A 27,528-nucleotide genomic window follows, 5' to 3' on the forward strand; every position below is an offset into this window, starting at 1 on the left:
GGATTTGGAAAGATTATTTGGAGCCTTGGACTGAGGTAAGGGGGAGGAATAGGGGCAGGTGTAGCATCTCCTGTGGTTGCAGGGAAAGATACCAGGTTGTAGTGGATGAGTTGGTGGGGAGTGTGGAGCTGAAGGAGTCATGGAGTGAACGGTCCCTGCCGAAAGCGGATGGGGTGGGTAGGGAAACATTTTTCTGGTGGTGGGGTCCAATTGCAGATGTCGGAAATGTCAGAGGATGATGCGTTGTATTGGAGATTGGTGGGGTGGTATGTGAGGACTAAGGGGACTCTATCCTTATTGTTGCTGGGGAAGAGGGTTTGAGGGCAGAAGCATGGGAAATGGGGGCGATTGAGGGCATCCTTAATAACAGAGAAAGGGAAACTACACTGTCTAAAGTAGGAACATATCTGGGAAGTCCTAGAGTAGAGTACCTAATTCTGCGAGCAGATGTGGTGGAAGTGTAAGAATTATGAGTATGGGGCAGTAGTTTTGCAGGAGGGTGGGTGAGAGGAGGTGTTGCTGAGGTGATTGAGGGAGTCAGTGGGTTTGAAATTGATATCAATTGCTGGAGATGGAGATGGAGAGATCCAGCAAGTGGATGGAGATGTCAGAAATGGTCCAGATAAATTTGAGGGCACAGTGGAAGGTGTTGGTGAAGTTGATGAACTGTTTGAGCTTATTACAGGAGCATGAGGCAGCACCAATACACTCAATATAGCAGAGAAAGAGGTGGAGGATGGTGCTGGTGTAGTTGTTGAAGAGGGCCTGTTCCTACAAAATGACAGGCATAGCTCAGGCCCCTGTAGAGGTCCACAGGTACCCCTTTGGTTTATAGGAAGTAGGAGGAATCAAAGGAAAAATTGTTGAATGACTACTGTTTTGTTGGTGATTACAGTTGGAGGAATAACACCTCAAATTCTGTCTTGGCAGATTACAGCCCCAGTAGCTTGAATATTGACTACATCAGTCTCACAGACTGATAGTTGCTTCTTGCTGATCATTAGAATGGAACACTTTTTACCATCCCCCTCCATCCATCCAGGGTGCAGGCTTTAAGAATCACCTAAGCACAGTTTTGAATGCCATTTCAAACAGGAAGAGGTGGAGGTCTGCTATAGACCAGAGCCAGGCAGCATTTTAGGAGGAGGAGGAGTTCAAGCTAGCAGTCAGCCTGCAAAATTACTGTGCATTAACCTGTGATACCTCTACAGGGCCGCATCAATATTTATTACCTGACAAAGGCTCATTGACCTGAAACGTTAACCCCACTTTGCTTTCTCCACAGATGCTGCCTGATGTGCTGAGATTTTCCTGCATGTTGTGGGACAGAAATGGCACCATAACTTTAACAAGATAAAAATAAGCAAAAATTCTTATTTAATCTGAATTGGTCTTTCTATGCAATCTCTATAATTTTAATATTTTAATGTGGCGAGGAAAGCACAAAGCTTTTCGGTTATACAGAAAAGTAAATCTATCAAACAAACAACACAAAGTGCTCATGCATATCCTATCTATTTAATATAATTTATGAATTATTTCTAGCAGTTTACCCATGACATCCAATGATGATTCATTCAGATACCACGTATAATTGTTAAAATTACATTGAAAGCAAAAATGTTTACAATACTTCTTTCACATACACTTCTTAATGCCCTGACCTTGACTGAAATAACACAACTTGCCACTGAAAGAAACTAGTTGAAATCTCAGAACTGCAGAGTGATCACAAATTCTGATCCATATTTGTGAAAGGTAAAAAATAAAATATTTGGGTAATTAATTTGTTTCCTGCCAACTCTGAGCCGATAAGCCCTTTTTCCTCAAAGCTCCTTCACCTAATTATCTCTGTTGAAACCTTATTTTCATGAGGACAGTGATAGTCCAGTTCTCATCAAAAATTTTGTCACTAATTTACACTAACATGGCAAGATCACAGAGATACACTGTATATTTTAAATAAAAAAGTATTTAATTGAACACTATCAATATATCCCATCTTAAAGATTGCAAACAATGAAAATAAAGCATTTTATTTAAAGACAGAGATGACAAGGTGTAGAGCTGAATGAACACAGCAGGACAGGCAGCATCAGAGGAGCAGGAAAGCTGACGTTGCAGTTCTGGGCCCTTTTTCTAATGAAGGGTCCAGACCTGAAACATCAGCTTTCCTGCTCCTCTGATGCTGCTTGGCCTGCTGTGTTCATCCAGCTCCACACTGTGTTATCTCAGATTCTCCAGCATCGGCAGTTCCTACTATCTCTGAGTAAGCCTTACTTAAAAACAGTTTTGGATTGTTTGATTTTTGTATAATTGTCCCCTTATCATCAACATGGGAGTCCTTCCATAAAGGTGCACTTGTCAGAGAGATTTAGGAATGGAAGTGGGGTTACTTCTACCAACATTGTATTATGACACCAGCTAATTTACCCCATTATCCTCTCCTATTTTTTCCTCTCTCTGTGGAACTTTTTGACTTGGCAATATGATCCAAATTAAGAGCTTAGTTCTGAAGTGGACAATAAACCTGGAAGTGGATCAGATTGCCTAGGAAATGCGTCCAATATATAGAAATGCCCTCCTTGACGGCAATTTGTTAGGGAAGGGTGGGATGGAGATGGAAAGATAATAGGGAGGTCTTATCTCAAGTATGGCTGCTATCACACAAATCACAATGTCCAGCATGAGGGGAGACTGGGTCAAGGACAGCAACTCCACATCCTAGTAGCTTCCATTTTTGTGACCAAAAAGCTAGGGCCTGGTGTAAGCTGAGAGGATGTCAATGAGTCACACAGAATGGAAACAGACCCTTCAGTCCTACTCGTCCATGTCAACCAGACATCCCAATCTGACCTCGTCCCATTCACCAGCATTTGGCCCATATCCCTCTAAACCCTTCTTATTCATATACCCATTCAGACGTCTTTTAAATGTTGTAATTGTACCCATCTCCACCACTTTCTCTTGCAGCTAGTTCAATACATACACTACCCTCTGTGTGAAAAAGTTAACCCTCAGGTCCTTTTTAAATCGTTTCCTCTCACCCCAAAACTAAGCCCTCTAGATTGGCCTCACTGACTCTGGGGATAAAGGCCTTGGCTATTCACCCCATCCATGCCTGTCATAATTTTATAAACCTCATAATTTTATAAGGTCATGTCTCAGCCTCTGATAAAAGCCCAAGTCTCATCCAATAACCCAAACACTCCAAATCCCAGGAACATCTTTGTAAATCTTTCCTGCACCCTGTCAAGTTTAACAACATGCTTCCTATAGAAGGACAACCGGAATTGTACTTATCCACAAGTGGCCTTACAAATGTCCTGTACATCCATAACATGACGTCCCAACTCCTACAGTCAATGTTCCGCCCAATGAAGGCAAGCATGCTCAAATAACTTCACAGAGGCAAGTTACTCTTTATTTACCAAGTTACTCTTTATTTACACATGGAGATCCTTGACAAGATCCAGCTTCCTCAGAGCCAGCTCTCAGTGTGAACAGAATGTCTGATATTCTTGATCTTATCTGTCAGCAAGAGCTCCGTGAATGGACCAGATTTATAGCCCCAATCAGAGAACTCATACTTTATGAGATCTACCTAGTTGACCTCATTACAATCATGATATGTATCTCTAAAGGGATATAATATCCATAGGTTTACAAATGAGTTCTTCAGGGTCGAGTTAGGGGTGTTTTAAATGATTCCTTAGAAAAAGGGGGCCTGAAGAGATAATAAATTCTGTACAGCTGACCTGGAGAGTTCCTGGATCTTAGCAGGTGCCATATTTTGTGAAGTGATCAGAACCTGAGATCTGCATATACTAACCCAAGTGTTTTCAAGACCCATGCACAAAAAATGCCATAAAAAAGTGGTGCATATTTTATACCTAAGGGCAGCATTATTAGAGGCAGAGAGACAATGGACAGGAAAGTGGAGTTGAGTCCAAGGTGGGGCTGAATTGTCTACTGCGCTTGGTTCTTATGTTCAGATCTTATACTTTTGAATGCTTCAGGATAAGCACATACAGCAAAGACACAATTGATAGTTGATACAAATTTTATAGTTCGTTACATTTAAAATATTACAATATTTCTCTTGGGAACTCATGTGGTGCAGTGATAAAATCCCTACTTCTGGGCAAGGAGGACCAGGTTCAAGCCTCACCTGGTCCACAGGTGTATTATAACTTCTCTGAAAAACTCTAATTTTCTTTAATATCAAACATTCTTACATTTAGTTTAGATTACCCACAGTGTGGAAACAGGCCCTTCGGCCCAACAAGTCCACACCACCCCTTGGAGCATCCCACCCAGACCCACCCCCCTATAACCCACACACCCCTGAACACTACGGGCAATTTAGCATGGCCAATTCACCTAGCCTACACATCTTTGGACTGTGGGAGGAAACCAGAGCACCCAGAGGAAACCCACGCAGACACGGGGAGAATGAGCAAACTCCACACAGACAGGCACCCGAGGCTGGAATCGAACCCGGGTCCCTGGGGCTGTGAGGCTGCAGTGCTAACCACTGAGCCCACCGTGCCGCACTATCTATCTTGTGAAATTTCTACACAAACCCATAAGCCTGTAAAATACTAAAGCCAATCAAACAAACAAATTCCGATGATTAACCTCACTAGTCTTTCCATTATCAATAGCATTTAAAGTAACAACAATGGATTGTGGGACCTTTTTGTCAACTAATACAACAGCAGAATACTCCAGACAGTGAGAGTGAAGCACTGTGCAGGAACTAACGGGTTGAAGTGTCCATGTACACAAACCATTGCGTGCACAGGTACAAAAAGTCATTAAAATGGAAATTGAATGTTATAAATTTATCCCAAGGAAGCTGTAATACGAACTAAGGGGGTTGTGCTTCAGTTGCATGGAGGCTTGATCAGAATTGGTCTGGAGTAGTGCATCCAGTTTTAGACATCACAGGGAAGGCATTTTGAACGTGGTAGGGGTGTAGCAGAGATTCGCTAGGTTATGTCTGGTTGAAAAGTTAAGTTACAGGTTGCATAAGCTCAGTTTGCATACCTGTGTTTAGAATGTTGAGGATGGTCTATTCAATAAAAAAGAGGATCATTAGGGGAAATACAGGAAAACTATTTTTCTCTTGTGGAGAATACAGAAACTATTGAATAGAGTGTTAAAATTAGACACCAGCAATTCAGGACTGAAATCAGGAAACATACAATTGATAGCAGAAATCTAAAACTTGCAATCCCAAAAGGCTATAGATGCTGTTTTCATTTAATTACTATTCATTCATGGGATCTGATAAGGCACACATAAAAGAATTTCCTGTTAGTTAGCCAATCCTCTATCCACAGGAATATATTCCTACCACACCCCTCCAAAAAAAACTATGGGCTCCAAAGTTGTGATCTTTTCCCAATAACCAGAAAACTTACAGCGCAGTAAGAGGCCATTTGGCCCATCAAGTTTGTGCTAGCTGAAAAACTAGCCACTCATTCTAATTCCATATTCTAGTACCTGGTCAGTGGCCTTTCAGATAATGTAATTTCTCGAGCAGATCCAGGTTCCTTTTAAAGGAGTTGAAGATTGCAACTTTCACCACCAAACTGGGCATTTATTTCCATATGCTACCAATCTCCGTGTGAAAATATTTTTCCATAGATTGCCTCTACTCCTTCTGCCAATCACCCTTAAATCAGTGCCCCTACTAATTAAACTAACTGTAGGGGATCTAGTCTTCCCTGTGCATTTTATCCAAATCCTTATGAGGTATGTACAGCTCAGCATTCTTTGCCCCAGGGAAAAATTCCATAATTTATTCAATCTTTCCTGATAGCTACAATGTTCAAACCCTGGCAAAATTATATATAATCACCTCTATAATGCCTCTGGTGTCACGATGCTCTTCCTGTACTTTGGTGACCAGAACTGTACACAAACCTCCAGATGTGGCCTAACCAGCATCTTGTGTAAATCTACCATTACATCCCTGCTTTTGAATTCAATACCATAAGACAGAGGTGCAGAAATAGACCATTTGTCTGCACCACTGTTCAATGAGATCATGGCTGATTTGATAATCCTCAAATCCACTTTCCTGCTTTTTCACCACAGCCTTTGATTCCTTTACTGATTAAAAATCTGTCTATCTTAGCCAGGAATATGATTAGCCGCCCAGCTTTGACATCCATCTGCAGTAAGAATTGCACAGATTCATTATCATCAGAGAAGAACATTCTCTTCATCCGTCTTAAGGACATCACCTGTTCTGCCTCCTTCAGTTATCATTGGACATGCACTCTGAAGTTTATCACTTCCTGTATTCCTCTTGTTATCCTCCAAAGGATTGTATATTACCCAGCTTAGTTTTCCCTCCCAAATGCATAACCTTGCACTTCTCTCAACTGAACTCCATTTGCAACTTTTCTGCCCAGTCAATCCAACCATTGATATCTTCCTGCAGTCAAAGGTCACCCACTTTCATCAATCACCTGGCCAATTTTTGTGTCATCTGCAAACTTGCCAGCCATACTTTACACATTTAAGTGTAAGGAATTACTATTTATTGCAAACAGCAAGGGACCTAAAACTGAGCATTGTGAACACTGCTGGAAACCACTTTCCATTCGCAAGAATGTTTATCGACCACACTGAGCCAATTTTTAATCCAATTCACCACATTCGCTTGCATCCCATGGGCTTTTATTTTACTGACTCATCTGTTATGTGCAAACCTATCATATGCTTTGCTGAAATCCATGTACACAACACCTAGCATTCTACCCTCATCCATCTTCTTCGTTACTTGTTCAAAACTTTCAAGACTCTCCATGTTTAAAACATGTTTTTCCAAGGAACTGTTAATCCTCTATCTCAATATTATGTCCAGTAATTTGGCCACACCAAAGTCAGGCTGACCATGTCCACAGTTTCTGCAGCCATGCACAAGTTACAAATGATGCAATCAATCCACTCCGTATGAGAAAACATCGTTGAATTTTCCTCAATTTTTACTGGCCAAAGTTATTTCACATCCTCTGTTTGCTTTCCTTATTTCCTTTCTCACTTCACCTCTGTACTTTCTAAACTCCTCTAAGCTTCCTACAGTACAACATTTAGAAGTGTGTTCTAGTTTACCTTATCATATATTCATCTGTTTAACTAGGGGACACTAGATTCGGCACTTCCACTGTTGTTGTTTCTTGCCACAGAATTGTGTTTTGAATGCCTAGCAGTGAGTTGCCACTGACTTTCCTTAAAGTAGTTGTAACGACTTCACTTTTGCCACATCATCTCTCAGCCTTGAAAAGATTGCCCTCCCCTAAATTAGAATATTTAAAATATTTTAGCTTTGACCCTTTCCATAATGGCGCAAAATCTAACCACTATGATCACTATTTCCAAAATGGTCACTGATGCTTCTTCACTGACTTGCCCAACTACATTTTCTAAGAATACATTTAGAATTGTGCCCTCTTTTATTGGGCTTATTAAATGCTAGCTAAAAAAAAGTTCCTTTGAAAGCAGTTCAAGAATATTTCATCTCTGTTCCTTTCATATTGTTCATATCCAAGTTGACATTTAGATAGTTGAAGTTCCAACTTATAAAGCTCTATTATTTTTGCACTTAGAAATTTGCCGAAGTACTTATTCCTGAAACACTCTCCTACTGTTTGCGGATCTATTGTATACATCCAACAGTGTGTGAATGCCCATTTTTTTTTTTTAGCTCATACCACAGGGCTTCATTTGATGCTTGATTTAGTGCACTATTCTTTTTCACAGCTATAATTATAGTCCTAGAGTCATATAGCACTGAGCTAAACACTCCAGTCCAATCACACTGAACATAATCCCAAACTAAACTAATCCTGCTCCTGACCCAGATCCCTCCAGACCATTCCTCTTCACATATCCATCCAAATGCCTTTTAAATGTTGTAATTGTACTTGCATGCACCACTTCATCAGGAAGTCAAGTCCACACATGAACCACTTCTTGTGTTAAAAAAAGCCTTTCCTGTCTTTTAAATCTCTATACTCTCACCCTAAAAATGCATCCCCTAGTCTTGAACTTCCCCACTTTAGGGAAAAGGCAGCTACCATCAACTCTACATCTATACCTCTCATTATTTTATAAACTCCCATCGGGACACCTCTCAACCTCCTACACTCCAGTGAACAAAGTCCCAGGCTTTCCTTATTAGTCAAACCTTCCATACTTGGCCACAAGCTGGTAAATCTCTTCTGAACCATCTCCAGTTTGACAATATCCTTCCTATAACTGGGCAACCAGAACTGGATATAGTATTCCAGAAGAGACCTTACAAATATCCTGAAAATCTCAACATAACGTCTCAGCTCCTATACTCAAAAGGCTGAGCAATGAAGGCATGTATGCCAAACACCTTTTTAACTAAAGATAATGGGAACTGCAGATGCTGGAGAATCCGAGATAACAAAGTGTGGAGCTGGATGAACACAGCAGGCCAAGCAGCATCTTAGGAGCACAAAAGCTGATGTTTCGGAAGGGTCTAGGCCCAAAACGTTAGCTTTTGTGCTCCTAAGATGCTGCTTGGCCTGCTGTGTTCATCCAGCTCCACACATTGTTATCTTTTTAGCCATCCTGTCTAAATGTGATGCAAATTTTAAAGAATTGTGTACCTGCACCTCTTGGCCCCTCTGTTCCACAATACTACCCAAGGCCCTACGACTTATTGTATAAGCCGTACCCTTGTTTGTTGTACCAAAATGCAATACCTTGCATTTACCCAGATTGAACTCCATCTACCATTTTTCAGCTCATTGACCCATTTGAACAAGATCCCTTTGTAATCTTAGAAAACCTACTTCACAGTCCACAATGCCACCAATTTTGGTGTTATCCACAAACTAACTAACCATACCTTCTATTTTGTCATTCAAATAATTTATATGAATGACAAACAAAAGAGGACCCAGAACCAATCCCTATGGAACACCACTAGTTACAGGTCCCCAGTCTGAAAAGCAACCTCCTATCATTACTCTCTATCTCCTGCCTTTAAACCGATTGTGTATCCAACTGGCAAGCTCACCGTAAATGCCATGTGATCTAACTTTACTAATTAGTCTATCAGGAGGAACCTTGTCAAAGGCTTTACTAAAATCCAAATAAACAATGCCTACTGCTTTGCCATCAACAATCTTTTTGGTAACTTCCTCAATCAAACTCAATCAACTTTGTGAGACATAATTTTCCTCACACAAAACCATACTGAGAACCTCTAATTAATTCTTGCCTCTAAATATCCACAAATCCTCTCTTTTTTAATCATCTCCAACAATTTACTAACAACTGAAGTCAGACCCACAAGTCTATAGTTTCCTGGTTGCTACATGTTACATTTACATCCCCTGTTGAAAAGCCTATATCCAGTGATATTGAGCAACCTTTGTTGCCTCTCTTTAAGCTAAGTTTCCATTATAGCAATGGCATTGTGCTGCCCTGTGTCTGTCTGTGCCCTTAGCTAATTGACTTTATTTGCCATATTTGTTGTGCTTTACATTGTAATTTTTAATACTGCTAAATTTGTATGTTTTCAACTTTTTAACCTCCCCTTTTTTGATTTCTCAGCGTTATTAATTTTCTGCCTCCAGGTTCTTGTTCTGAATACACTCTCAGGTTCCTAACACTTTTCCAATCTTGTTTAAACCCTCCCAAACAGCATTAGCAAATTTCCCTGCACTGATATTTACCTTGTTCCTGTTCAGGTGCAAACCACCTACTTTTTACAGGTTCCACCTTCCATAGAAGCCGATCCATTACCCCAGAAACTTTCTTCCCCTCTTTGTCAGCCCCACTGTAGATGCCTGTGGTATCCACCGATTGGCTTTAAGACTATAAGACCATGAGACATAGGAGTGGAAGTAAGGCCTTTCGGCCCATCAAGTCCACTCTGCCATTTAAATCATGGCTGATTGGCAATTCAACTCCACTTGCCCACACTCTCCCCGTAGCCCTTAATTCCTTGCGAGATCAAGAATTGATCAATCTCTGCTTTGAAGACATTTAACTTCCTGTCTCCACTGCGTTCCGTGGCAATGAATTCCACAGGCCCACCACTCTCTGGCTGACGAAATGTCTCCTCATTTCTGTTCTAAATTGACCCCCTCTTATTCTAAGGCTGTGCCCATGGGCCCTCGTCTCCCTGCCTAATGGAAACAATCTCCCAGCGTCCACCCTTTCTAAGCCATGCATTATCTTGTAAGTTTCTATTAGATCACCCCTCGACCTTTAAACTCCAATGAATACAATCCCAGGATCCTCAGACGTTCATCATACGTTAAACCTACCATTCCAGGGATCATCCGTGTGAATCTCCGCTGGACACGCTCCAGTGCCAGTATGTCCTTTCTGAGGTGTGGGGCCCAAAATTGGACACAGTATTCTAAATGGGGCCTAACTACAGGCTTTGGTTGCACTCTCTTGACGAGCCATCATCCGCTCCAGTGCACAAACCGGAATACCAATCAGCAAGAAAGGTAGAATTGGGGCAGCCCTGCACTGTTTGCCTCTCAGACCTATTTCTCTTAGGCTGCTGAGTGGTCACTTACTCCCTTGCGGCCCATACACTTCCAATCTGTGATGTAAACATGCCATCCACATACTCCTCTGCGTCTCAGTTGCACAGCAGTGATTCCATCTGCTGCTAAAGTTCTGATAACTGGAACCCAAGCTTGTGCAAATAGTGACAATTCCTGCAAATGTGTTCTTCTGAGATACATGGCTTTTTCATGACTTCATATATACCCAGGATGTATATTTCACTTAACCAAACTGACCTACCATTTTGTAATTATTTAAAATACTGTATTACAATTAAAGTAGTAGAAAACATTCCAGTATACTCAAATCAGTCTCATTACCATAGGAAGTTGAAATAACCAAAGCAGCACTCAGTGAAGATAAGGCAGGACTGGTGGAGGCCTCAATATACAGTTCCTGCATACAACTAACTCAAGCTTCATGTGAAAAAACACAGGTAAATCTAGCTATTAAATAATTACGTACAACTTCGTTCAGAGTTTGCATACCCCTGACTTAGGCTGCAAGTATAATTTTGCTTAACTTAGTCTTATTTCAAATGATCTTAAATTATTATTACTTAATTTAGCTAATTAATTCAAAGAAAACCAGACTGTTTTATAAAGCTATCCTTCAAGACGCTCACATTCACCACTACCTGGTGTAGACTTGATGCCTTATCACATCAAACATAGTGTTAAAGCTTTAGGGAGTCAGTAAGTGAATGAGTCATTGTAAAATATTCAATTTCTGACCTATTCAACTGTCCACAGTATTTATCTACCTAGTTCAGTCATGTTTCCTGCCAATGGTGTCCCCCTGGATGATGATGATGAAGGATTCAAATTGATAAAGTCAGTTCATGTCTAGTCAGCAGTTATAATCTTAATTGCCGGACATTGTCATTGCCTTGTATATGTGTGACTTGTGCATTACTTAACAGTTCAACAAGTTCTATGTTTCTATGAGCATAACAAAATTCTCCAAAGCAGTTCATAGCAACATTATGAAGCAGAATTAGACACTAAGCCACAGAATGTGATATTAGGACAGATGGCCAAGAACTTGGTTGGATTTGTAGAGTTCAAGGAGCACTTTAAAGGCAAAAGATTATATTGAGTGATGATGTGTTCCATAGAATGAACCTTACAGCATGGCTTCTAGACAGCCCAATGTATAACCACCAATTTTTTGAGAGGATTTGTAGCTCAAGTTGAGGTTCTGGATGTAAGTTTGCTCGCTGAGCTGGAAGGTTTGTTTTGAGACATTTCATCACCAAAGTAAAATAAAACATTTATACACCTACCCAGACATGCAAGCCGCTCCGGGTTACCCAGGGGTACATACACCAACTAAAGGAAGAAAACAAAACAAAGAAAAAAAAACAAAAACAAAAACAAAGAAAGAAAAACATACCCCGGCAGTTGTCTCCCCGCACAGTCCCTGTTGGCCCTCTGACCAGTTGGGGAAGGCGCCAGCTGGGCCCAGTTACCAGATAGGGCCCTTTTTTCTATTCTGGACGAGGCCTTTCATACGGTGGTCTTTCCCCACCGCGCCTTGGCGGCAGCTGCCCCAAGCTTTAGTGCGTTCCTCAGCACGTAGTCCTGGACCTTGGAGTGCGCCAGTCTGCAACACTTGGTCGGGATCAGTTCTTTCAGCTGGAAGACCAGCAAGTTGCGGGCAGACAAAAGAGCGTCTTTCACCGCATTAATGGTCCTCCAGGTGCAGTTGATGTTGGTTTCGGTGTGCGTCCTGGGAAACAGCCCGTAGAGCACGGAGTCCCGCGTCACGGAGCTGCTAGGGACGAACCTCAACAAATACCACTGCATCCTCCTCCAGACCTCCTGCGCATAGGCACACTCCAAAAGGAGGTGATCGACAGTCTCGTCCCCCCGGCGCAGCCGCCTCGAGGGCAGCGTGCAGTGGCGCAGAGATTTCGGGCATGCATAAAGGGTCTCACTGGCAGAGCCCCTCTCACCGCCAGCCAAGCAATGTCCTTGTGCTTGTTTGAAAGTTCTGGCGATGAGGCATTCTGCCAAACGACTTTGGCAGTCTGCGTGGGGAACCACACTAAGGGATCCACCATCTCCTTTTCCCGAAGGATCTCGAGGATACTACGTGCTGACCACTGCCTGACGGCCTTGTGGTCAAAGGTGTTTCCTTTCAAAAATTTCTTCACGAAGGACAGGTGGTATGGGACGGTCCAACTACTCGGAGCGTTCTGCAGCAACGAGGCCAGGCGCATCCTTCGCAACACCAGGGACAGGTAGAACCTCAGTAAGTAGTGACACTTGGTGTTTGCGTACTGAGGATCTACGCACAGCTTGATGCAGCCGCACACAAAGGTAGCCATCAGGGCGAGGGTGGCATTCGGTACGCCCTTTCCCCGATTCCCCAGGTGTTGTACATGGTGTCCCTGCGGACCCAGTCCATCCTCAAACCCCAAATGAAGTGGAAGATGGCCCGGGTGACCGCAGCGGCACAGGTCCGGGGAATAGGCCAGGCCTGCGCCACATACAACAGTACCGAAAGCCCCTCGCACCTGACAACCAGGTTCTTACCAGCGATGGACAGGGACCGGAGTGTCCACCTGCCCAGCTTCTGCTTCAGTTTGGTGATACGCTCCTCCCAAGTCTTAGTGCACGCCCCAGCTCCACCAAACCAAACACCCAGCACCTTCAGGTAGTCTGTTCTGACGGTGAAGGGGATGAAGGAGCGGTCGTCCCAGTTCCCGAAGAACATGGCCTCGCTCTTACACCTATTGACTTTGGCACCCGAGGCCGCAGATGTCCAACAGCCTACTCACCAACCGACGATCGGTGCAGAAGACGGGGACGTCGTCCATGTTCAGAGAGGTCTTGACCTGCAGGCCTCCGCTGCCTGGGATAGTCACGCCCTTCAGGCTCACATCCTTCCTGATGGATGCGGCGAAGGGCTCCATACAGCACACAAAAACGGCAGGAGAGAGCGGGCAGCCCTGCCTGACTCCAGATCTGACTGGAAAACTGACCGATTCCCACGCGTTGATCGCGAATGCGCTAACGATGTTGGTGTAGAGCAGCTGGATCCAATTGCGGATGCCCTCCCCGAACCCCAACTTGGAGAAGACATCCCTCATGTAAGCATGAGAGACCCTGTCGACGGCCTTCTCCTGGCCCAGGCTGACGAGGCAGGTGTCCACCCTCCTGTCCTGCACGTAGGCGATCGTATCCCTGATGAGCGCGAGGCTCTCAGCGATCTTCCTGCCCGGCACAGCACAGGTTTGGTCAGGGTGAATCACCGACTCCAGGACAGACCTGCCCCGGTTGGCTATGACCTTGGCCAGAATTTTGTAGTCCACGTTCAATAATGAAATGGGACGCCAATTCTTAATTTCTTCCCTCTCCCCCTTCCTCTTGTAAATGAGGGTGATGATGCCCTTCCTCATTGACTTGCACATTTATCCTGCCCGAAGCGCACTATCGTACACCTCCAGCAGGTCCTGGCCGACCAGGTCTCACAGAGCGGAATACAGCTCAACCGGTAAGCCGTCGCTCCTGGGAGTCTTATTCCTCTCAAAGGATTTGAGGGCTCTGGTCAGCTCGTCCAGGGATATCGACCGGTCCAGCCACTCCCTTGTGCCATCGTCTAAGACCGCTGTGATAGATGACAGGAATGACTTGGAGGCCGTGCTGTCCGTGGGCTTCGCGCCGTACAGTCCCGCACAGAAGGATCTGCTGATCCTCAAAATGTCAGGCCGAGACGACCTCGCCGAGCCATTGTCCTCCTTCAGCCGGCTAAGCACAGAGCTCTCTTTGTGCGCCTTCTGAAAGAAGAAACGTGAGCATGCCTCGTCCTGCTCCACGGAGCGGACCCTGGACCGGAAGATTATCCTGGAGGCTTCCGCGGCAAAGAGCGAAGCTTGCTGGCCCCTCACCTCGCAGAGGCCCTCCGTGACATCGGCCTCCATCGTCTGCAGAAGGAGCAGGTTCTGTATCCTTTTCTGGAGCCACGACAGCTTTCCCCGCCTCTCTCGCGCCTTCTGAACACCCCTGAGGACAAAGAACCTCTTGATGTTCTCCTTCACCATCTCCCACCAGTCGCCCAGAGACTGAAAGAGGGGTTTCATGGTTCTCCAACCAGCGTACTCCCTCTTGAGCTCCTGGGCATTCTCTGGGGTCAACAGAGTGGTGTTGAGCTTCCACGTCCCATTGCCGGCCGGCTGGTTGTCCTGTAAGTGACAGTCGGCCAGCAGGAGGCAGTGGTCAGAGAAGAACACCGGCTCGACGCCGGTGGACCAGACCGAGAACTTCTGCGAAACAAACAGGAAGTTTATCTTTGAGCGGATAGACCCGTCTGGCCGCGACCAGGTGTATGTCCACTGTGCTCCATCTGCAGGGGTGCTGAAGACGTCGAACAGCTTGGTGTCCTTCACCGTGCCCATCAGGAATCTGGACGTGACGTCCAGTTGACTCCCCCCACCCGCTGTCCCCACGCCGGATCTTCCATCTGCATCGATGATGCAGTTGAAGTCTCCGCCTAGGATGGCCGACCTGGACGTAGCCAGCAGGGGTGGAAGCCGCTGCAGGGTGGCCCACCGCTCACTCTGTACCACTGGGGTGTACACGTTGATCAGCCTCAGGGGAGCGTTCCTGTAGGTGACATCAACCACTAGGACGTGCCCCCCACCACCTCCTGAACTTGAGAGATGGTGAAGCTCCGCCCCGCAGCAGAATAGTCAGGCCTGAGAAGCAGCAGTCACTACCCCCCGACCAAACCAAAGGCCCACAGGTCCAGGCACCCGACCATTTCCCGTACCTGCTGAGATGCGGTATCCCGCACTCCTGCTGAAACAGGAGGTCCGCCTTGACGGCGGTCAGGTAGGCCAACGTGGATACACATCATGTGGTGGACTTGACGCTGCGCACATTAATGCTCACAACTCGTACCCCCATTGTGGGCAGTGACCGCAGTACCCTCCTCGAGTCCAAGGTCCAGCCCCTCCATCTGTCCCTTCATGCCCATTGCCCGGGCGAACTGCTGGACGCTCTCCTGGCTTAGGAAACCGTCCATGCTGACTGGGTGGCATCCCCCCATCGGGGGAACGGAGGCAGGAGAGTCCGATTCTGGGTCAGGCTGGGGACACGCTGTTTCCTCCTTCCCGCCTGCAGGTTCCAGGGGGCCCTCCGGGCCCACAGCGGCGCGTGGCTGGGTGTCGGAGGGAGCCTCAGGACACGTCCCATCACCTGGGATTGGGGAGCTGCTTTCCTTCTCCCTGGAAATCTTCAGCTTCTGCTTTGGGTGGGCCTCCTCCAAATCCCTCTCATCAGAGGAGCCCTTATAGCCCCCCTGTAGCTGCCTCTTCCAGCCTGATGGTTGCGGTGCCTGGGCCCGCCGGCGCGCCTTACTCCTCACCTTCCGGACTGTGGTCCACTCCCCGGGTCACCTGTCGCCTCTTCCATCGACTCCGGTTTGTCGGGGGGAGCGGAGCCTGCAGGGGTGCTTTGCTGGCCTCGGGTCCGCCCTGCGGGGCTGGGCCCTCCTGCATGACATGGCCCTCCTGCACACTATGGGGGTCCTTGCGGGGGCCTGGTGCCTTCCTCTCCTCCAGGGAGCTTGGCCCTCATTGCCCCTGCCGGCGCCCTGGGCGTAGGTGGTCCCCTGCCGCGGGCATGCCCTATAGAGGTAGCCCGCTTCCCCGCAAAGGTTGCAGCTTTTTTCTTTTGGGCAATCCTTTGCAAGGTGTCCCTCCCCCCTGCAGTTCCTGCAGATGGTGGCTTTAGGGTCGGCCGCCACGTGACCTAACCTACCACACGCATGGCAGACTTTGGGTTGCCCTGCGTAGGTCAGGTAGCCCTTGGTCCCGCCGATCGCGAAGCTGGACGGTGGTTGTACGATGTTACCGTCTGCGTCCGTCCTCAGCATCACCCTGACCTGCCTCTTACTGGTCCAGATCCCGAGGGGTCCATGATGTTGGGTAGGTCCCCTTCCACCTTCACGTACCTTCCAAGGAAGGTCAGGACATCAGCTGCTGGCACATGCGGGTTGTACACATGGACAGTCACCATACGGCTCCTCTGCACTGGCATCACGAACAGCGGGATGGTAGTCAGTACAGAGAGGGGGCCCTCACCTCCTTTCTTCTTGAAAACCTCCAGGAAGCGCTCGCAAAGCTTGGCACTCCTGAAGGTTACATCGTAGAAACCTCCTCCAGGGAAATCCTGCAGGCAGTAAATGTCCGCAGCAGTGAACCCGCAACAGTCCAACAGGACCCTCTTCACGAAAAAGGTGCACCTTCATCCACCTTCTTCATGGAAACACGGATTGTGTTCCAGTCCCCCTGACCCAGAGCACGAGCACGCGCCGCAGCCATCGTTGCAGGTTGGCTGCTCCCCTGAACCAGCGTTAAGCCGAAGCCAGCATTAAGATCCACTGGTTGCAAGGGTGTCTTCCTTCCACCTCCAACACAGTTGCGCTCTCCTCTTCTCGGTTCACAAATGAGTGGGTCTTTATTGTGTTCTGGATGTAAGCTGGCTCACTGAGCTGGAGGTTTGTTTTCAGAAAATTCATCACCATTCTAGGTAACATCGTCAGCAAGCCTCCGGTGAAGCGCTGGTGTTATGTCCCACTTTCTATTTGTGTGTTTCGGTTTCCTTGGGTTGGTGATGTCATTTCCTGTGTTGATGTCATTTCCTGTCATGGTGATGTCATTTCCTGTTCTTTTCTCAGAGGGTGGTAGATGGGCTCCAAATCAATGTGTTTGTTGATGGAGTTCTGATTGGAATGCCATGCTTCTGCAAATTCTCAACACGTACAGAGACACGCACGACAATTCCTAGAAGCATGACATTCCAACTGGAATTCCATCAACAAACACATTGATTTGGGGCCAATCTACCACCCGCTGAGAAAAAGAACATGAAATGACATCACCATAGGAAATGACATCACCAACCCAAGGAAACCTAACCACATAAATAGAAAGCAGGGCATAGCACCAGCGCTTCACCGGAGGCTCACTGATGATGTTATCTAGAATGGTGACGAAACATCTGAAAACGAACCTCCCAGCTCAGCGAGCAAACTTGCATCCATAACCACCAATGATGGAGCAATTAGAATCGGAGATCCTCAAGAGGCCAGAATTAGACAAGCATAAATAGCTCAGAAGATGGTGACGCTGGAGGCCATTAAATAGATAGTAACAGCCCGAGCACTTACATCTATGTCTTTTTCTTTTGTGGGCATAGACTGCTCAACTACCACATTCATTCTGGGAATTCTCGACACGTACAGAGACACGCACGACAATTCGTAGAAGCATGGCATTCCAACTGGAATTCCATCAACAAACACATTGATTTGGAGCCAATCTGTACAAAACTCTGGTGCGGCCGCACTTGGAGTATTGCGTACAGTTCTGGTCGCCGCATTATAAGAAGGATGTGGAAGCTTTGGAAAGGGTGCAGCGGAGATTTACTAGGATGTTGCCTGGTATGGAGGGAAGGTCTTACGAGGAAAGGCTGAGGGACTTGAGGCTGCTTTCATTAGAGGGAAGAAGGTTGAGAGGTGACTTAATTGAGACATATAAAATAATCAGAGGGTTAGATAGGAAAAGCCTTTTTCCTAGGATGGTGACGGCGAGCACGAGGGGGCATAGCTTTAAATTGAGGGGTGAAAGATATAGGACAGATGTCAGAGGTAGTTTCTTTACTCAGAGAGTAGTAAGGGAATAGAACGCTTTGCCTGCAACGGTAGTAGGTTCGTCAACTTTAGGTACATTTAAGTCGTCATTGGATGAGCATATGGACGTAAATGGAATAGTGTAGGTTAGATGGGCTTCAGATTGGTATGACAGGTCGGCACAACATCCAGGGCCAAAGGGTCTGTACTGTGCTGTAATGTTCTATGTTCTATGTTCATTAAAATGGAACTGAAAAATGTACAGACATCAGGATCATAGATTTGTTACAGCACAGAAGGAGGCCAATCAGCCTGTTGTGCTTGCACAGGCTTTCTCAGCAGTTTTTGCAGTAATCAACAAAATGAACAATAGCAAGGGCAAGTCGTTGACCGTGCCACTGAAAAAGATTTGGTCAAGGATACTGCAATGAGTAACTCTACTATTGTATCCATGCCCTGAGCCTGAAATGATTTGTCGCAAACAACACTTTCGTGCTTTGCATGACTTCAGCCAGTGAAGGGTAGCCCTGTACTGTGGCTTCAAATTGACACATCAACTATGGTTCCATAGTTGAATACAATGATTGTCAACACCTTGGATGTTCTAGAATTTATTTACACAGCACCTTACTGACACCTCACTTTCAGATATTTTTGGTGTTGCTCCTGACATGCTCTTCTAAATTCCTATTTAACCAGGTTTGGTGGTCTATCTTGGTAATAATAATAATGGAGTGAAGGATTTGCTGGACTACAAGATGGCATATCACAATGGAATATAGTTCTACTTTTTCCTGATGTCCACTTTGCTTCATGAAGACTAATTTTGAGCTGTTAAGAATTGTTATGAAGGTATCCCACTTATCAATGAGGTAGTGTAACACAACATGATACACGGTGTTTTCCGCATAAAGATTGAGTGGTATTTACCTAAGTGGTGGATATTCAACTTTGAGCATAGACCCATAGAGGACGTGTACAATATTAACAAGATTCAGTGACTTTGGAAGACTGTCTGAATATAACTGTGGTGCAAAGTCTCAGCTAGTGTAATTAATACTGATTTAATCCTTTTAAAAAAGCCGAATGAAAATATGGTTAAAGTTAAGATTGAGAGGATTAAAAATGAGTTTCAATATTAATTACCAAAACGTAATGCTCTGCACAGTATGGTTCATGAGTTTTTAAATGGAAACATCAACTGTGGTTCCAAGGTTGAATACAATAATTGCAGAACTTCAGAAATTTCAGAATTTAGTTGAAATAATTTTGATAGTCATAAAATCATATTGAACACACAAACTAAAACTAAATACTGTGGATGTTGGAGATATGGAATAAAAACAGAATGTTAGAGAAACTCAGCAGGTTTGGCAATGTCTGTGGAGCGAGAAACAGGATTAACATTTCTAGTCCAATGACTCTTTCTCAGAATTTTAAACAGTCTTCCTTCAACAGATTATGCAAAGTTGTATTGAAATGATGGTACAAATAGATTTAAATGAAATTAACAGTTTTCCTGCTTACACGGATTAATAGTCCTTTATTTCTGTACAATTCATCATTAACCATTTCCCCCTGAAGTGAAACATATTACCTGCTTCAAAAATGGGTCACAGGTGCTCCCTCCCTCCGACCACATTAATTTATTTTGTTCACCTGCTTTGGAGTATACATAACAGTTTTAATAAAAGATTCCATGTTGTATTTGCCTGCAGTTTTAAGAAAAAGAGAAAACTAAGACTATCAAGATAATAAAATGTGAGGCTGGATGAACACAGCAGGCCAAGCAGCATCTCAGGAGCACAAAAGCTGACGTTTTGGGCCGAGACCCTTCATCAGAGAGGGGGATGAGGAGAGGGTTCTGGAATAAATAGGGAGAGAGGGGGAGGCGGACCGAAGATGGAGAGAAAAGAAGATAGGTGGAGAGAGTATAGGTGGGGAGGTAGGGAGGGGATAGGTCAGTCCAGGGAAGACGGACAGGTCAAGGAGGTGGGATGGGGTTAGTAGGTAGATGGGGGTGCGGCTTGGGGTGGGAGGAAGGGATGGGTGAGAGGAAGAACCGGTTAGGGAGGCAGAGACAGGTTGGACTGGTTTTGGGATGCAGTGGGTGGGGGGTAAGAGCTGGGCTGATTGTGTGGTGCAGTGGGGGGAGGGGACGAACTGGGCTGGCTTAGGGATGCAGTAGGGGAAGGGGAGATTTTGAAACTGGTGAAGTCCACATTGATACCATTAGGCTGCAGGGTTCCCAGGCGGAATATGAGTTGCTGTTTTTGCAACCTTCGGGTGGCATCATTGTGGCAGTGCAGGAGGCCCATGACGGACATGTCATCTAGAGAATGGGAGGGGGAGTGGAAATGGTTTGCGACTGGGAGGTGCAGTTGTTTGTTGCGAACTGAGCGGAGGTGTTCTGCAAAGCGGTCTCCAAGCCTCCACTTGGTTTCCCCAATGTAGAGGAAGCCACACCGGGTACAGTGGATGCAGTATACCACATTGGCAGATGTGCAGGTGAACCTCTGCTTAATGTGGAATGTCATCTTGGGGCCTGGGATAGGGGTGAGGGAGGAGGTGTGGGGGCAAGTGTAGCATTTCCTGCGGATGCAGGGGAAGGTTCCGGGTGTGGTGGGGTTGGAGGGCAGTGTGGAGCGAACAAGGGAGTCACGGAGAGAGTTGTCTCTCCGGAAAGCAGACAGGGGTGGGGATGGAAAATGTCTTGGGTGGTGGGGTTGGATTGTAAATGGCGGAAGTGTCGGAGGATGATGCGTTGTATCCGGAGGTTGGTAGGGTGGTGTGTGAGAACAAGGGGGATCCTCTTTGGGCGGTTGTGGCGGGGGCGGGGTGTGAGGGATGTGTTGCGGGAAATACAGGAGACGCGGTCAAGGGCGTTCTCGATCACTGTGGGGGGTAAGTTGCGGTCCTGGAAGAACTTGGACATCTGGGATGTGCGGGAGTGGAATGTCTTATCGTGGGAGCAGATGCGGCGGAGGCGGAGGAATTGGGAATAGGGGATGGAATTTTTGCAGGAGGGTGGGTGGGAGGAGATGTATTCTAGGTAGCTGTGGGAGTCGGTGGGCTTGAAATGGACATCAGTTACAAGCTGGTTGCCTGAGATGGTGACTGAGAGGTCCAGGAAGGTGAGGGATGTGCTGGAGATGGCCCAGGTGAACTGAAGGTTGGGGTGGAAGGTGTTGGTGAAGTGGATGAACTGTTCGAGCTCCTCTGGGGAGCAAGAGGCGGCGCCGATACAGTCATCAATGTACCGGAGGAAGAGGTGGGGTTTGGGGCCTGTGTAGGTGCGGAAGAGGGACTGTTCCACGTAACCTACAAAGCGGCAGGCATAGCTGGGGCCCATGCGGGTGTCCATGGCCACCCCCTTAGTCTGTAGGAAGTGGGAGGAGTCAAAAGAGAAGTTGTTGAGGGTGAGGACGAGTTCAGCTAGGCGGATGAGGGTGTCGGTGGAGGGGGACTGGTCGGGCCTGCGGGGCAGGAAGAAGCAGAGGGCCTTGAGGCCATCTGCATGCGGAATGCAGGTGTATAGGGACTGGATGTCCATGGTGAAGATGAGGTGTTGGGGGCCAGGGAATTGGAAGTCCTGGAGGAGGTGGAGGGCATGGGTGGTGTCACGGACGTAGGTGGGGAGTTCCTGGACCAAAGGGGAGAAAACGGAGTCCAGATAGGTGGAGATGAGTTCGGTGGGGCAGGAGCAGGCTGAGACGATGGGTTGACCAGTGCAGGCAGGTTTGTGGATTTTGGGAAGGAGATAGAAACGGGCCGTGCGGGGTTGGGGAACAATGAGGTTGGAGGCTGTGGGTGGGAGGTCCCCTGAGGTGATGAGGTCATGAATGGTGTTGGAGATGATGGTTTGGTGCTCGGGTGTGGGGTCATGATCGAGGGGGCGGTAGGAGGTGGTGTCGGAGAGTTGGCGCCTGGCCTCGGTGATGTAGAGGTCAGTGCGCCATACTACCACTGCGCCACCCTTGTCTGCAGGTTTGATGGTGAGGTGGGGGTTGGAGCGGAGGGAGCGGAGGGCTGCCCGTTCTGCAGGGGAGAGTTTGGAGTGGGTGAGATGGGTGGAGAGGTTGAGGCGGTTAATGTCTCGACGGCAGTTGGAGATAAAGAGGTCGAGGGAGGGTAGGAGGCCTGGGGGTGGTGTCCAGGAGGAGGACTTGTGTTGGAAGCGGGTGAAGGGGTCAGTGGAGGGAGGGTTAGGTTCCCGGTTGAAGAAGTAGGCATGGAGGCGAAAACGGCGGAAAAACTGCTCTATGTCCAACCGTGACTGGTATTCGTTGATGTGTGGTTGTAGGGGGACAAAGGTGAGCCCCTTCCTAAGGACTGACCGTTCGTCCTCAGCCAGTGGGAGGTCTGGGGGGATGGTGAAGATGCGGCAGGGAAACTAAGACTATCATATACTTTTGCAGGAGAACAATCTTAATACTGAACATGGGCACTTGTGAATTCTGTCCAATACAAAATGAGATTCTGGAGATAGAATAACACTAAACAATAAATAGAATGGCTTAGTACTTTTCCATCAGATTTCAGAAACAGTATTCCTACTCATAGCCAATGAAGATGCAATACAAATATTAAATTTTAGAGGACATCTTGGAGATAAGGTTATTTTGACAGTAATCAAATGAATATATTCTCAAAAATATGTTGAAACATTCCAATTTTTTCTGAGATACCTAAATATACTTTAAAGGTTTTGATATTCTTTCATAATATATGTTTCATTTTAAGTTTCAGTGTAAGCATACCAGATATAAATTGACCAATAAAAAAATGATAATCTAATTTATATATTTTTCATACCTATAATTTGATCTTGGCCTGCGGATTCAGTGATAGCTTCCTTCACGTTATCTGGATCTATGTTTCTTCTCTCTGCGACCGTCATAATCTGCAGCAATCACAGACGCATTGAAACGCTTCAGATGGGTGAATTGTGAAAAATGTGGACATTCGTGAATTAACTACAAAACATACAAATTTGTTTTTCCAAATCAAATATTCACCAACCACAGTAATTTTGAAACGTTACTAAATTTTGCTGTGTCTTCTAGTGAGACACAACATAATACAGCAACTTACAACTAAATTAACAAAAGGTAGCATGTTTTGTATCTGCCAGTCTTATCTTTAAAATTTTGTCATAGAGTCACAGAGATATACAGCAGAGAAACAGACCCTTTGGTCCAATTTGTCCATGCCAACCAGATATCCTATATAATTCTAGTCGCATTTGGCCCCTATCTCTTTAAACCCTTTCTATTTAAAAGGCATCTACATGGGTATATAAATGTTGGAATCGTATCAGCCCCCACCCCTTCCTCTGGCACTTCATTCCATACATGCACCACCTTCTGCATGACAATGTTGCCCCTTAATTCCCTTTTATATCTTTCACTTCTCAACTTAAACCTATACCCTCTAGTTTTGGACTCCCCCAACCTGTGGAAAAGGCCTTTCTTATTTACCCTATCCATGCCCCTATGTAAACCTCTATAAGGTCACCCCTTTAGCCTCTGTAACTCCAGGGGAAATAGGCCCAGCCTAGTCCGCCTCTCCCCATAGCTCAAACCTTCCAACCCCAGCAAAATTCTCGTAAATATTTTCTGAACCTTTTCAAATTTCACAACACCCTTCCCATAGGAGGAAGTCTAGAACTTCATGCAATACTCCAAAAGTGGCCTAACCAATATCCTGTACAGCTACACATGACATCCCAACTACTACGCACAATGTCCTGACTAATGAAGGCAAGAACACCAAATGCCGCCTTCTTAATCCTATCAACCTGTAATTCCACTTTCAAGGAACTATGAACCTGCACTCCAAGGTCTCTTTGTTCAGCAACACTCCTCAGGACCTTACCATTAAGTCCTGCTCTGATTTGTCTTTTCCAAAATGCAGTGCCTCACATTTATCTAAATTAAACTGCATCTGCCACTCCTCGGCCCATTGGCCCATCTTATCAAGATCCCATTGTACTCTGAGGTAACTTTCCTTGCTGTCTATATACCATCAATTTTAGTGTCATCTGCAAACCTACTACCGTACCTCTGTGTTCACGTCCAATTCATTTATATAAATGACAAAAAGCAGTGGACCCAGGACCAATCCTTCTGGTACACCGCTGGTCACAGGCCTCCAGCCTGAAAAGCAACCCTCCACCATCACCCTCTGTCTTCTACTTTTGAGCCAGTGCTGTATCCAAGTAACTAATACTCCCTGGATTCCATATGTTCTAACCCTGCTTATCAGTCCACCAGAGCCTTACTGAACGCCTTACATATAAATCATGTCCACCACTTAGTCCTCATCATTCCTCTTCATTACTTCTTAAAAAAATACTCAACCAAGTTTATGAGAAAGGGTTTTCCACACAGAAAGCTGTGTTGACTAGCCCTAATCAGTCCTTGCCGTTCCAAATACATGTAAATCCTGTGACTCAAGATTCCCTCAAACAATGTGCTCACCAATGATGTCAAGCTCACCAGTCTATAGTTCCCTGACTTTTCCTTACCAACTTTTTTAAATAGTGGTACAACTTCAGCTAACCTCCAGTCCTCTGGCACCTCACTCATGGCTATCGATGATACAAATATATTAGCAAGGGGCCCAGAAATCACTTCCCTAGCTTTCCACAGAGTTCTTGGGTACATCTGATCAGGTTCCGGGGACTTAGCCACCTTTGTGCATTTTAAGACTCTCAGTATCTTCTCCCCCTCTGTACTAAGGACATTTTTCAAGCTGTCACTATTTCCCCACATTTTCTGTCTTCCATATCCTTCTCAACAACAAATACTGATGCAAAATACTCATTTAGTATCTTCCCCATCTGCTGCAGTTCCATACATAGGTGATCTTGCTGATCCTAAAGGGGCCCTATTCTCTCCCTAGTTACCCTTTTGTCCTTCATGTATTTGTAGAATCCCTTTGAATTCTCCTTAACCATATTTGCCAAAGCTGTTTCATATCCCCTTTCTGCTCTTCTAACTTCCTTCTTAAGTATATTCCTACGGTCTTTGTACTCTTCTAGAGGTTCATATACTGTCTGTACCTGATATATGCTTCCTGCTTCTTCTTGACCAAAACCTCAATTTCTTCAGATTTATGCAGGCTGCAAAAGCTTTTGTTTGGAACTCACTAATGTTGAGCAATAAGCATGTCACTGAAAACATACTTCTAACTTTTATCCATCATGGCAAAACATATTCTAAACCCACTATTTGAGGAAGCAAAGCACCTAAGCCTGAATACCAAACCTGAAATGTTCTTATTAACAATCCATTTTATATTTTTGTATCAATGAAAGCTTCTAACTAGTTCAGTAATTGGGTTAGTTCTTCTTCACTAAAAACTGTATGCATTTTAAACTGTAGAATTCATTGTGCAACCATAGGGAAATACCCTTTCAGTACTTCGTAGTCACATACACATTCACATCTTTGCTGATCTACAGAGACCGTTGTATAGGTCAGCAATGAGATAGCATTACTTTTGTACAAATCTTACAAATAAGGTGGCAGCCATTTCTGCTCAAGGCTTTTGGCATCTCCAACTGACAGATCATTTACCCAATAGATTTGGTTTCTCCAGAGCTGTTACTGTTTTGTTTTAGCTGTGGGCCTCATGCTGGCATTTTTAATGGTTACACGCAGTTAAACAGGTCTTATTTACATGCTGGCTGTAGGTTCCAAGTAAAATTCGTGCCATCAAGTGCAGGTCAATAACCATCTCCAACCGGAGAAGGTCTAATAATCTCCAAATATTCAGTGACACTGTCATTGCTGAATTTCTGCCATCAGCATCTTGGGTGTAATATTGACCAGGAACTTAAACGCACCAGTTAAACAAATACTGCATCTATAAGATCAGTTCAGAACCTAGCTATTCTGCAATAAGCACACCTTCTGATCCTCCAAAGCTTTTCCAAAGCTATCTTCAAAAGTAGCCCACAATCCTTCAAACACCAACATGTACAAGCACTAGACATTAGGTGCATGGAAACACCATGACAAATTCCTCTCTAAGCCATGCAACATAAATAATTAGAAGCTTTTCTTTCAACATTAGTGGGTCAAAATCCTGCAACTCGCCACTGTACTTTGGGAGTTGGTTTCACTACAATAACTGAAGTGGTTCATAACTCTACAAAAGACAATTAGGGACACATAAAAAAAAGTGGCTTTGTCTTTCTTCATTCATTCATGGGATGCGGTTAGAAGGTATTTGTTGTCCATCCCTAATTGCCCAGAGGGCAATTTGTTCTGGATTGCTTTTGTTCTGGAGTCACATGTAGGCCAGACCAGGTAAGGATGGCAGTTTTCTTCCTTAAAAGACATCAGTAAACCAGATGGGTTTTTCCCCAACAATTGACAATGGATTCATGGCCATCATTAGACAGTTAATTCTAGATATTTATTGAATTCAAATTACTGTGGGGGGATTCAAACCCAGGTTCCCAGAACATTACCAGGGTCTCTGGATTAACAAACCAGTGATAATACCACTGGGCAATTGCCTCCCCAATTCAATTGATACTGAATTGATATCAAGTGATACCCATTTTCCACATATGACAGAAAAAAAGTGCAGCCAGCAATGAAAGAACTTTGTGCACATTTGCCTCCATACAAACCCCTTCCTACCAACGGATAGCATTTTAAATTTGAACAGACTGAGCAAGCACTTATTACAGCATTGAAACACTCAAGTATAAATGATTCCTACACGGTTTACCCTGCAAAGGCCAGTTCTGAACACACAGAAAGCAGAACGCTTAAAAAAGACACATAATTGCATATTTGGCTCTTTCATTGATCTCAAAGCCTGATGGTATAGCTGAACAGACTTGGAAAATGTTATCAGTAAAGGTTTTTGGAACCTCCTTCATTTGATGCCTTCAGAAATTTACTGCAGATAGAAATCACAAGAACAGTGGCTAAATTTGCAGATTATGTAATGCTAATAAAGATTACAGATTGAAAAGTTGAACAGGGTAAATTACAGGAGGATTTGACAATACTTGGCAAGTGGGCAGAGAGCTGGCAGATGGGATTTTCATACTGAAAAAAGAAAACACTTCACATGCAGACCAAAATAAATCAAGAAATGACTATTACCTAATATATATGGAAAATGAAGGAGGTATGGCAGTCCTGATTTTCAATACATTGAAACAATAATGCTAGGCAGTTACTGAGTACAGCAAAAGAGATGTTGGGACGTAATTAAAAAAAAGCAAAAATTATGAGTAACGCCCACCACCCTTTATATCATTGGTGCAACTTCACCTTC

At 45.2% G+C, this 27,528-nt stretch overlaps 1 protein-coding gene across 12 annotated transcripts in view; it reads right to left on the reverse strand.

Annotated features, from left to right (window-relative positions):
* The window catches only part of nckap5l (NCK-associated protein 5-like), a 752,792-nt gene that overhangs the window by 59,356 nt on the left and 665,908 nt on the right, over window positions 1-27,528 (reverse strand). For all 12 annotated transcript variants that reach the window (XM_059647402.1, XM_059647401.1, XM_059647405.1 and 9 more), the window contains one exon: window positions 23,038-23,125. In XM_059647402.1, coding sequence (XP_059503385.1) covers window positions 23,038-23,125 — 88 coding nt within the window. The remainder of the gene's footprint in view (window positions 1-23,037; window positions 23,126-27,528) is intronic.

This window comes from Stegostoma tigrinum, chromosome 7, assembly GCF_030684315.1.
Source record: "Stegostoma tigrinum isolate sSteTig4 chromosome 7, sSteTig4.hap1, whole genome shotgun sequence".
Lineage (NCBI taxonomy): Eukaryota > Metazoa > Chordata > Chondrichthyes > Orectolobiformes > Stegostomatidae > Stegostoma > Stegostoma tigrinum.